General features: G+C 37.5%; 2 protein-coding genes across 2 annotated transcripts in view; both read right to left on the bottom strand.

Moving 5' to 3' along the window:
- Window positions 1-578, bottom strand: part of CBG26121 — a gene marked incomplete at both ends in the record, with an annotated part of 2,306 nt that extends 1,728 nt beyond the window's left edge. Inside the window, 2 exons of the mRNA XM_045244401.1 lie at window positions 201-470; window positions 519-578. Coding sequence (XP_045098219.1) covers window positions 201-470; window positions 519-578 — 330 coding nt within the window. The remainder of the gene's footprint in view (window positions 1-200; window positions 471-518) is intronic.
- Window positions 579-4,092: 3,514 nt separating this feature from the next.
- Cbr-unc-64 lies at window positions 4,093-8,807 on the bottom strand (the record flags this gene model as incomplete). The annotated part of the gene is made up of 6 exons (XM_002647004.1): window positions 4,093-4,176; window positions 4,990-5,100; window positions 6,134-6,345; window positions 6,998-7,358; window positions 8,648-8,747; window positions 8,794-8,807. The coding sequence occupies 6 exons, from the start codon at window positions 8,805-8,807 to the stop codon at window positions 4,093-4,095; spliced, it is 882 nt and encodes a 293-aa protein (XP_002647050.1).
- Between the last annotated feature and the right edge of the window lie 4,038 nt (window positions 8,808-12,845).

Genomic DNA, 12,845 nt, shown 5'->3' with positions numbered 1-12,845 from the left:
TGCGAAAAGCTAAGACATGAGTAAATTTAATATTTTCCCGCCGGGTTACTGTCGCACTCGTTTCAACTGTTTCCGGTTGTTTACGCTTTCAGATATTTGTTTACAAACATCGCATACACTTCGACTCAACCTTTTTTTTCTCTGACAAGGATAATACGGTAGTTTTTGCTCTTGCGCCTTCAAAGAAAAATTCAACAAACCTGAATTGAAAATGAACAAAACATGCCGTCGACAACGTTCCCAGCTCCCAGCAATGCTTCCATTGTCTTTACAGTAAGACAAGTGAATGGACTTGCCGTTGAAACGAGACACCAGACATTCAAAATCGGAGAATCTGGTTTTCGGAACCTTTGGAAGGTCAATGGGACCATGAGTCTGAGGTTTAGTCCATGTAAGATTCCATGAACTGGAAACGCCGGGTTGTCAAATGTTCCTGGGCTCAGATGGCCAACTTCCTCAGCTAATCCAATCTATAATATATTTTTTGGAGGTTTTGAAAGTGGAATTTAATAAAAAACCTCTTCCAATTTCGTTTCGGTAATATCGGCAATCTGGATGTCAAACTCATTATAAGGCATAGCCAACGGTCCGATCTGAAATTTAATTAAATAGACGGTTAAAAGTAGGACAATGTATTTACCTGTTCATAATTATTCATAGCTCACTATGTAATAGTCGAGATTTACAATTTAAAAACACTTTTTTTGCTATTGGGAAAATTGCCTATATCTCTGGGTCTCCTCACTCTTCCGAAAGGCACTGTTTGAATGGTCCGGTGTAGCGCGCTTGAATTGTTCAGTGTTATCGTACACGGTAACCCGCAAACCGTCAACTTCAAGCCAGTTTATCTCGGCTCCTGTAAGAAATATCAAAAAGTGATCAACTGACAAAATATTCATCATAATATAACAAAAAACTTGTCAGTTCATACTTTTTGATATCTTCTACAAAAAATTAGATATATTGGCTTAAATATAACGATTTGAGGGCGAGTGATCTTCTATTAAAGGAAATATGGTATTTTATTCGAGGCCTAATTTCCTGAAAACAGTTATTTTTTGAGATCTGAAGATTATTAAATTCTGGAATGTGGAAACGTTTTCTAACTTTTCAATTTGAAGAATGCCTAATAATAATATATTTATTTGCAATGCATGGGGGAAATCAATAGATAATTTGGCAAGAAATGGGACATGTACAAATAAAAAAAGTAAAATGACCAGACGGACCGACTAGAGTCCTGTAGGTCAAGTGGGAGGGATCAGAATATCATAAAGAATCGCTCCTACTCGCTTAGCAAACGCCACCGGACTGAGCTTAGAATTTATCACCTTACATACACGGTTCCACATAGACAAGTTTCTGTGAAAGAAGCAGTCAAAGTATTGACCGTTGATTTTGAACAAATACGGGGCTCTGTTAGAATGGCTGGGAAGAATGTAGGACGACATAGAGGGAAAATGGTATGAGTTTATAACAATTTTGTGATAGGTACGAAGAACTAGAAGGGTGCGGCGATGAAGGGTGGTTAGCATAGAGAACTGGGATAGGCGATCGGTGTATGAATTGAAGGGCATATTACATCCCTGGAAGACTTTTCTGGTGAAATAACGAAGAGGAGATTCTAGTTTATTGGCAAGTGTGGCATTGGATGGATCGAAAAGTTCACAACCGTATTCGAGGACCGGTCTAATGTAGGTGTCGAAGAGACGGAAATATAAACAAGGGTTTTTCGATTGGAACGTTTTCAGTATTTGGCGGGACTTGAGTTTAGCAGAGTAGGCAATAAGATTGATGTGTTTGTCGAATTGAAGTTGATCATCAACTAGTATACCTAGGTCCTTGAATGAGCGATGGCCACCACCTAGGCCACCATTTTCAGCGGAAACTTTACATAGTTCTGTGAGGTCTCTTAACGTTTTTCTATATTGGCTGACTTTCTTTTTTTTTGAGTTTTTCAGTCCATGGAAAGTTGACTCACCACAAGAACTCTACTTTACAGTTCACAACTTTAAAAGATAATCACTTGCGCTAGCCGTTTTGCATTGATAATTACCGTGCTCCCTGTAATAGAAGCCCACTAAAACCGTTAACTCTGAGCTCGATAAATCAAAAAATCTGTCTTCTGATAAAATGCTTATCATAATGTAAAAAACATTTTACTTCTTGATATCTTTCCTAGGAAATGAGATAATGGAAAGTTAGGTGTTCATTCAATTAATGCGGTAATGGCGATTTTAAGCGGTTTATCTCATTTGGTTGAATTTGTACAAAAAAGTGGTCAATTATAAAGTTGAAGCTCTATTTTTGTTTAGTACATTCTGCGATCTTCAGAAAACTTGAAAAATTCTGGACCACTCTTGTAGGACGTTAAAGCTGGAAAATGCAAAATGTTCCAATATGAGCCGAACTTGTTGGTTTGAATTATTTGAAAAATGTTTAATTTCTTCTGCTATGTTTTGTGCTGTTTCTTTTTATCTTATAGTTCAGTTTCAATGCAAAATATACAATTGATTTCCATATAACTCGTATTGAAAAATGTTTTATGACACGAGACATAAAAAAAACTCAAATGAGCTTCGTCCAAAATAGGATCAGAATAATTAATGTGGTGATGAGGATGACGCCGGTGACAAGAATGCAAATCTTCTTCTGCAAATTTTTTTATTTTTCAAAATTGTCTTACTACTGTAACCGCAACCAAAACTTAGAGCCAATTTATCTCATTTCCTGTAAGAGATATCAAAAAGTTGTCAACCGACAGAATATTTTAAATATTATGATAAACATCTTATCAGTTGGCCACTTTTTGATATCTATCTCAGGAACCGAGATATGTGGGCTCAAAGTTGACGCCTGGCACTTGAATCCTTTTTGTGTTGGTTGGTGAGGGAAACAAAAAGGACAAGAGAACACATATTTTTTCTGCACATGATTTATTATTTTTAGGTTAATAAATTCAAATAATTTAAAATTAAAAAAAAAGCGAAAAAACAATTTTTTGTGAGAGATCTATTACGGGATGCTTTTCCAGAAACTATTGCTTGGTCGAGAGAATTTTTTTTGGGGGGAAATTAGAAAATAAAAAAAAGCGCAATTGGGAGGAAAGGGAGAGAGAGAGAGAGAAAAAGGCAGTGGGGATACAAAAAGAGTAAACAATTTGATGACGTGGCAATTTTAAGGTATTGCGGGGGGACAGAGAGAAAGGCGGGAACGACTTAAAAATCGGAGACCTGAAAAACTGACACATTCGAAATTTCGGATAAAAAACTGATTCTAGAGATGCTAGCGATCAGAATTTCTCACTGAAATTACGACATTTAATTTCAGAAAATCTCAAAAATCAGTTTTTCAGATCTCAGTTTTATTATAACAATGATCTTATTTCAATGCGTAGCTGGAAAACCAAGGGTGGGCGGAGCTTAGGTCCAGTAGCAAAATCTTTAAACGAGCAAGTATTTTTCGGTGAATTTTATCTATTTTGATCTTTTTAAGTACAAAAATTCGAAAAAAAATTGCAAAAAAACTATGAAAATTCCGAAAAATCGATAAAATAGATCAGAGAAGGAATTTTTCGATTTTCGATGTATTTTATCGCCTTTTCGTCAATTTTTTTCGCAATTTTTCAGATTTTTATGAGAAAAAGTTATGAATCGAAAGAATCGGTCAAAAAATAACTTTAAAAATACACTCTCTTTTAAGAATTTCGCTACCGGACCTAAGCTCCGCCCACTTCGACCGCAAAGCGCATTTAAAATAAGCCAGAGTTATATTAGGAAATAAGTTAATTTGTTTTTTTTTATAAATTAAAAGTCTTAAATAATATAAAATTGAATATTTAGCGCTATCCTCTAGAATCTACGGTGATTTTTTTGAGTGTGAGCAATTGTGCTCTACCGAAATATTTGATAATTCGATAGAGCGCGATTGCATCATCTTTATGTTATTAGAATATCTAGCTTAGCAAAGAATTTTGGTTCATTTTATGGGAGCCGTGTTTTTAATACTTTTTGTGGTTTAAATGACACAGGGTTAGGGGTTGGTTTTGGTTGGTTGGTTGGAAGGCGTGACACAAAGTGGGCGGAGCTTTTTTTAAATTCCAGGGATATACTGGATGAGCCACAGGGAGAGGATGACAATAATGACGGTGACGACGATCAAAATGATGATCTTCTTCTGTAAAAGAGAAGACAATGGTTAGAGGGAACATAAAGAAAAATAATTTATGACAAAATAATTTAACAATTGCACAATTACAGAATAGAAGCTTAATTATCTCGGCTCCCACGAGAGATATCAAAAAATTGTCAACTAGTAAAATATTGGGAATTTTCTGATAAATATTTTATTAGTTGACAACTTTTTGATGTCTTCTACAGGAAACTAGATAAATTGGCTCAAAGGTGACTGCTATGGGGAGCCGTCGCGACGACCTTACACAACTGCCAACTTTGAGCCAATTTAACTAGCTTTTTGTGAAAAATATCAAAAAATTGTCAACTGATAAAATATAGTTAATAAAATGATAAACAATTTATCAGTTGACAATTTTTTGATAGCTTTCACAGGAACCGAGATAATTGAGCTTAAATACAGTATACAAAGACAACGAGACAACGATGACAATGACAAAAATACGGTACGATATAAATCACATTTAAAGCACCCAATTTTTTAATAAAGCACATTTTAAAAAACTTTCACCGAACACGAAAACGTTGTGGAGCAGAATTAGAATTTGAGGAAGAAGACGATGGTATCACAGCCGACGTCGCCGCATTGGAGACGACGACCCAAATGACGACGGCGATGACGATGACGAGAATGACAACGATAACTAACACAAGAATATAGCATTTCATCTGGAAACCACGGATACACGGAGACAGACATTCATGACAATACATAGGTTTATCGGAATTTCATGCAATATTATTAGAGAGAGCGACAGAGTTACAATATGTATCACCAGAAGCGTAAAAAACGAACCCTTCGCGCCTTCGACTGGTATTGCACGGCTTTCTTGGTATCGGCGACGGCGCGGTCGACGAATTCCTTCGCGTGCTCCACGTTGTACTCAATTCGATCTACCATCTCTCCCTGGAAAACGATTTTGGGTGAAAATTTGGGTTTCGTCACGATTTTAACCCTATTTTAGTTGGAAAAGGCCAAATTGGCCCTATTTTTAGTTGAGAGTATTACAAAAGTAGTCCAGAATTTTTCAATCTGTTTGGAAATTCCAGAGTATATTAAACAAAAATAGAGCTTTATATTTGCAGTTGAAGATGTTTCTGTACAAACCCAACCAAATGAGATATGCTGCTTGAAATCACCCAAGTGCCAAAATTTCCAGAAATTGCTTTTGAGAGCGGTCTTTTGAGTGTTAGCTTTGAGCCCATATATCTCATTTTTTGATAACGACATCAAAAATTAGTCGACTGACAAAATATTTCTGCTATTATGATAAACATTTTATCAGCTAACAACTTTTTGATATATTTGACAGTAACCGAGATAAATTGACTCAAAGTTGAGAATCAAGGGGTTACGATAATGACCCTTTTCAGTGCTATGTATATCTCATTTGGTTGAATTTTCCCAAAAAAGTTGTCAACTACAAAATTAAAGCTCTATTTTTGTTTAGCATTCTCTGAGATTTTCAGAATACTCCAAAAAATTTAAACTGCAAATTAGGACTTTAAAGTTGACAACAATGTAAAACATTTTAGATGAAACCGCCGACGCTGATTTGCCTGATAGTGAGTTTTAGAAGTAAAGGTCTCACCCAATCTGACTGTAACCTATCCTAAAGGTTCCAATAAAGTCCTCGATTTTTTTCCGAGCCATCTCGGTTGTTGGCTTGTAAATTATGGTAAAAAATCGAGGTTTTTAAACGGCAATTCGCTAGGTTCTGGTCGAGAATAGCCCAAAAACGGCTGTATAACGGAGCATGGTCAGATTTTGGTAGGAAGTTGAAAGTTGAAATTTTACTAAGACTCCAAGATCCTACTACTAGGTCCTTGTCAAAAGTTTGTCGTAGTTTTGTCGGATTTACGCGCGGTCTTATCCAGACTGACTTCCGACCAGAAGCTCCCGGCACAAAATCTTCGGAACCCCGAAAACCTTATCTAACCTGAGATTCGACAAGCATGGCCATATCCATAAACATATCATGTAACTCTCGAATCGAACTCTCCAATTTCATGATATCATTGTGTCTCGCTTCGATATCAGCCAACGTCTGTTTGGCTTGTTGTGTGTCTGTGATGATTCCCTGAGTGAAGACACCCGGATTTCCGCTTTCAATCATTTCCTCGAGATCCTCGTCGCCGACTTGTTTTCCGGCTAAAAATGGAGCATAATACGGTAAACTATAATTTTAAAAAAAATCTGATTTTCTCCAGTCTAATCTTATCAAATCTAATTCAATTTTTGCCCCAGGGTATTAATTCAATTCAGTAGATTTTAGTCTGGAGCTCGCCTGTTAAGTTTCCGATCACTTTGAACATTTTGAGGGATGCGAAACAGACCTAGTTTGACATCTTTACATTGACAGAACTTTTTGGCAATATCTAGTTTTTCAGCTTTTTCCGATTTCTGAAAGACATCTGCTTTTCAAAGTTTTCAGTACAAAATCAGATAGAAAGGGATGACTTTCAGAAATCGGCAAAAAAAAGGAATTTTTAAAAAATTCTGTAAAAGCAAAATTTTCGATCTAGTTCGGTTTTAAACCCTTCAAACTTTTCAAAGTGATCGGAAACTTGAAAGTCGAGCTCTAGGCTCTTAAAAATAGTCAACCGGTACTATAGGTTTTCTTGATAGTGAGTAGCGGCCGACAGCGGCCATGGTTTGCACATCCCAACAGTGTTGTAGTACAGTACCCCAAAAGTCTTGTTCTGATATTCTCGAGACGGAAATTGAATCTTATCAATCTAATTCAATTTTTCCCATATTTCCGTCTAAAGAGGCATTCAATTCAACCAAATGAAACCCTCACCAATATCCAATTGTCTCTGAATTCTTCCTTTACACCTCTCTCGATAATCAGTCTGCGTCTTGTTGTAATCAGTCATCACTTCCACGAATCGCCTCGACAGTGTACTGTGTTGAGTCTTGCGGATCCGAAGATCCGCATTTCCAGCTCCCTGCTGATTCTCGTCGTGCTCAATCGCGTTCTCAATCAATTTCAGCTTTCCGCGGACCTTATTCGCCGCCCGTTTGATCACCGCCATCAACTCATCAAGTTCTTCTTTGGTTTTCTGATCGTTGACTGGATTCGAGAGAATCGCCGAGTGCTTCTTCTTGACCTCCTCCACATTGTTCGCTATGATATCCACACTTCCACGGATTTCTTCGACCTGAAAGAAGCTTTCTTTTCATTCCCATGAATTCTGAAAAATTCCAAAAGGATTTCTTCTTTCTTATGAATTGAAAATAGGTCGCGGAGCATTGAGTTGGGAGCTCTTGCGAAGAAAAAAACTATGAATATTCAATCGGCCCCCTCATGGGAAACAGAGAGCAACGTGCCATATAACACACACTCCAATATATATCAAAGTGCCAAAAAAAGTGTGGGTAGTGAAAAAGAACGGGAGAAAAAAGCAACATTGCGAAATATCTGTCGTCACAATCAAATTTTTTTCCTGTGTCATTGCCTTCCCCCGTGTGAGGCTATGTATGTGTTTGAACAGCTATGTTTAGAGGAAATATCCTTTTTTGACAAGTTTTTGGGCATCAGCTGGTTGAAAAATAGGAAGAGCTGGGGTGCCTGGAATTGTGCACTTAGATACAGTACCCTCCAAAAATTTATTATCCTAAATTGGACAAATTGGGAATCGAAAGTCCGGATGTTTAAAAAATAAACTAGATTTTGATAGATTCAGCTGAAAATTTCAGAGTATACTAAATAGAAACACAGCTTTAATTTTGTAGTTGACAATTTTGTTGTACAAATTCATCCAGAGGAGATATACCGCTCGAAATCGCGCTATAACAGAATGCCGACGTCACTACCTCCACCAAACCGTCAACTTTGACCTGATTTATCTCGGTTTTTGTAAAAGATATCAAAAAATGGTCAACTAATAAAATATTTTTGATAATTTGATAAACATTTTACCAGCTAATTATTTTTGGATATCTTATTCAGGAACCGAGATATATGGGCTTAACGTTAGAAGTGTGTCCAACGCTGTCGACAGTGTACTGGCGTGCCGTCAACGTTGAGCTTATATATTTTAGTTACTGTGAAAGATATCAAAAAGTTATCAACTAATAAAATATTTGTAATATTATGATAAATATTTTATTAGTTGGCTATTTTTTGATACCATTTACAGGAACCGAGATAAATTGGCTCAAAGTTGATTGCGCTAGAAATTGGTTTCTAGATGCTTTGGCACTTGGCTTGTTTTGAGCGGTTTATCTTATCAAGATGAATTTTTAGCAAAAAATTGTTAATTACAAAATTGAAGCTCTATTTTTGTTTAGTATACTCTAAAATTTTCAGACAAATCAAACAATTTTGGACCACTTTTTAATGGTTTTACAGGGCTTTGTTGGCGATTTTCAACTAAAAATTTCAGGTGCTGTAGTTCAAATTTCAGAGAATTTCAACAAGTTTTAGCAAATTTAAAATAGACCCTACCTGCTCAAAGAACTCCTCCATATACTGTGCATTTCCGGTCTCCATGTGCATATCATCATCTTGCTCGTCTTCCGACTGCGCCGCTTTTAGAGCGGCCAATCTGCAAGAAGTGTTTTTTAAATTTTCTAGAAGCTTCTGTGACTCACCTGTCCTTAGTCATTGCTCCTTAGATGGTGTGGGTCTCGACACGAAAATAGTTCCTAACACTGCGATGGCATGAGATGGAATCTTGGAAAGATCTGTAAGATCGGAGAGATAAGAGAGTACCACAGGAGAGAGAGAGAGAGAGAGAGAGAGAGAGAGAGAAAAGAGCAAAAAATAAGTGAGGAGAGGGAAAAATGGGGGGAGAAGAAGGGAGCCGTCGCAAAACCGAATAGAAGGCGTCGGTCGGTCGTCGTCGGGAGGGCCGTTTTAGAAAAAAGAAGGGAAGGGCGAGGGAAGAGCTCCCTCCTGAGAGCAGCGGTCCAGAGTCTCCCCTCCATACACAGAGAGAAAGAAGACAAGCACATCTGTTCTTCAGAAGTGAGACACTGTGAGAATAGGGGGAGAGTGGAGAGACAGACAAAAACAGTGTGCCAGATTGAGAGAGGCGTTTTGCGTGTCAAGCCTTTCCCTTCTTCTTTTCTGCGCGTTTTGGCTCTCTCTCTCTCTCTCTATACCCCATAAAAGGGGTCGTCGGGAGTGAGAGAAACGAGTGGGAGAAACAAAGAGTTGGGAGAGAGAAAGAGGGAGGAGCATTGACCCCATGGGGTTGCGGGTGGTTCCATCAAAAAGTGCAACATGTTTCGGAATATTAGATATTCCCAAAATAACTAGGTGCATTCAAAAAGGTCATTATAATCATAATGACCTTTTCTGCAAATTCCTTCCAGACAAAAACCCTTCCCATTCTTTTTTACCCCTACTCTGTAAATTTCAACCTTCTAGCTCGAAGTGTCGTAAGACGTGTTGTATTGTCTGCAAACACCATAACACCATATCTTACGGCAACTTGAGATAGGAAGCTGAAATTTTCGAAATTGGGGTTGAAAAATACAGGACACTGGGTTTAAAAATTTCGGTCGTACACCATCACGTCAGAATGCATACCGTAACTCCTCCTCTGTACAAGCGTTAAATTTTATGGAAAATGTTGTAAAAAATTTCAAAGTTTCGAAATACCAACTACCCCACTAGATTTCCCATGCCTTTTCACCTCTACTCTATAATTTTCAGCCTTCTCGCTCAAAGTGTCGTAAGATACGTTGTATTATCTGCAAACACCAAAATACAGTAAGCTTCCAAAACATTGAGCTAGAAAGCTGAAATTTTCAGACTAGAGGTAAAAAGATGTAAGAAATCTAGCTTTCCAGCTCGTAACTTCTTAAGATATGGCCTTACTGTATTTAGGTGTTTGCAGACAATACACCACACCTTACGACACTTTGAGCTAGAAAGTTGAAAATTTCAGTTTGTGGGTAAAAAGACATGGGGAATCTAGTGGGAAAATTGGTTTTTCAAAATTTTGGGTTTTTCGACCCCTAAAACGCAAAGAACCTGGAAGTTGGTCTAGATGAACAAGGAAACTGATGACCTCAAAAAATGTTTAGCGCTGAGAAAAAGAAGACATTTCCATCCTTCCCGATCACTATCCAAAAGAAAAAAACAAAAAAAAGAGTCGGAAATTTAAATGAAGAAGCCATTCGACTATACACACCCATGACTGATCCTTCTTTTTCCTTTCCTAAATGGATTATTCAAATTAAGGCAACGAATTTCGAATTTTTTAGTCTTGATATTGGAAAAGAGCGAAATTTAAACAGCAGACTTTTTTTCAAGGGAGGGGGGAGAATTTTCAGTGATAACAAAAAAGAGAAAGATGATAAGAGAAGAAGAAGGAGGTACAAATTCGGGATGATGATAATTCATAACCAATGACTCATTTTTAAAAGATATTTGAAAAACTTTTAGAGAAAAACAAAATTCAAATTCACTTGGGGCTGAGCAATCCTTCTTAAAAAAGCTCTTAAGTGCAGTGCACTTCGAAGTCAGATGACATGATATTTCCGACATAATCCTTTTCTCTTTCCCTCCATCCTCGTATACATACTAATTTAGTATATAAATTTCGGGGTAACTAGGGGTAACACCGAGGGAAATTTCGGGAAAATGGAAAGACTAATAATTCATTTTGTATGGAAAATAAAGAAGAAGTTGTTTTGCAAAAGATGGAGCCTTCTCTCGGAGTTGAAATGCCGACGATGGGATTGAATTGAAAAGTAGGGCTTTGATGTTTCAGCCACTACATCTCAAGAATCGCTGGAGAAATTTTAATGAAATTTATATCAAATTGTAGCTCATCAAATTTGACACATATTCATAGTTTTCTAAATTTTGATAACTGATATGAGTCTTGAGATATAGAGGCTTGAAGCTCAGGTGTCCTTTAGCACGCAACGGCAATACATATCTGGCGTCTTGCCTTTCAGCCACTGTATCTCAAGAACCGCTAAAGCAACTTTAATGAAATTTACATCAAATTGTAGCTTATTAAATTTAACGCATTTTCATAGTTTACAAAAATTTTATAGCTATTATGTGTCTCGAGATACAGGGAATTGAAGCTCAGGTGTCCTTTAGAGCGATATCTGGCCCCTTGCCTTTCGTTGTATCTCAAGAGCCGTTGAAAAGTTGGAAGTGGAAATGTATCCGAAACGGTAGGAGATGGGGTTGGCACATTTTAAAGGCGCATGACTGTGTTCAAACTTGGAATTTTCGTTTGAATTAAAACGTAAATTGTAGAGCTTGGCAAGACTGACTGAATGATACTAAATTTAACTATTTTTGAATGCCAAATTTAGATCCAGGTGACGTAAACAGCAGGTATCCGCGAAATTGGCCGAACCTGGTATTGGCAGGCCAGGCCGACCTTTTACGTCTTCTGGTTCAATTTTCGGCATACAAACATAGTTGAATTAGATATCAAATAGTAGATCTTGTCAAGTTCTACATTTTGATATATAATTCAAACAGAAATTATAAATTTGAACCAAGTTATGTGCCTCCCAAGTATGCCAACGAAAAGAGGGGTCGACCAGGATCGGCCCTGTTGACTAGTGTCTTTGTTAGGATTTGGCAAATTTTGCTATCAAAACTGAACTTTAAAGGGATGAAACTGCTTTTAAAAAAACAACTTTCATTCAGATCCATGGGGGGGGGGGGTTGGATGCTACACTCCCCACAAGAAGTTATCATATTTTAACCGAAAAAGTGGAGAAAATATGCGATATCTTACTGTAAGATTATAAATCGAAAATCTAGGAGAAGCCGTCAAACCCCCATTAGAAAGATTTGCCTTCTGCTTATAACCTAAAATCATTCATTGAATTCAATGTTTATAGAAACCTACTCCCACCTCACTCCACCCGTCCCCAAATACGAAATTCGATATTTTCCTGGTTGTTGTCATTGTCATCCTTCTTCTTCTTCTACTTCCTAGCTCTTCTTCCCATCGTCAGGGACCTTTTTTCTTCAAAAAATATTTCACGTCTTCTGAATCGTCTTCGTCTTCTTCTTCTTGTGGTCCAAGGAAGTGGTGGAAGACGCGCGATGGGGGGGAAACGAGACAAAAGTTCAGCTCAATTTCGTGTTGTTGGCACCCCGCCCCGTTGGTTGGAGGGAGAGAATAAAAATTGAGAAAAAAGGAGAAGAAGAAGAAGAAAAGAAGGGGTGGGACAAGTTTTGAGAACTCATCCCTCCAGACCAAGTAGATCAAACAGACTTTCCGTAACCTGAAGATCAAGAAGACATTAACTCGACACGTGCACTTTGAGCTCAATTATCTCGGTTGCTGTAAGAGATACCAAAATTTTGTCAACTGATAAAATATTAGTCACATTATGATGAACAATTATTAGTTGACAAACTCTTGATATCTCTTACAGGAGCCGAGATAATTGAGCTCAGAGTGCAGGTTCACCGTAAGTCTTTACGATAGATATCGTATTTGCACTTTGAGCTCAATTATCTCGGTGAATATCAGAGCAATTGAAAATTTGTTAACTGATGAAATATTTATCATAATGTGACTAATATTTTATCAGTTGACGAATTTTTGATATCTCTCATAGGAACCGAGATAATTAGGCTGAAATTGGGGATACGGAAGGACTTGGAAAAATAAGCGCCGGAGGCGCAGCGGCTGAAAAACGGCTCAGAG

The sequence above is a fragment of the Caenorhabditis briggsae genome, assembly GCF_000004555.2.
Source record: "Caenorhabditis briggsae complete genome, chrIII, whole genome shotgun sequence".
Taxonomy (NCBI): Eukaryota; Metazoa; Nematoda; class Chromadorea; order Rhabditida; family Rhabditidae; genus Caenorhabditis; species Caenorhabditis briggsae.
The sequence above is the reverse complement of the archived record's forward strand: the minus strand, read 5'-3'. Positions and strand labels throughout refer to the sequence as shown.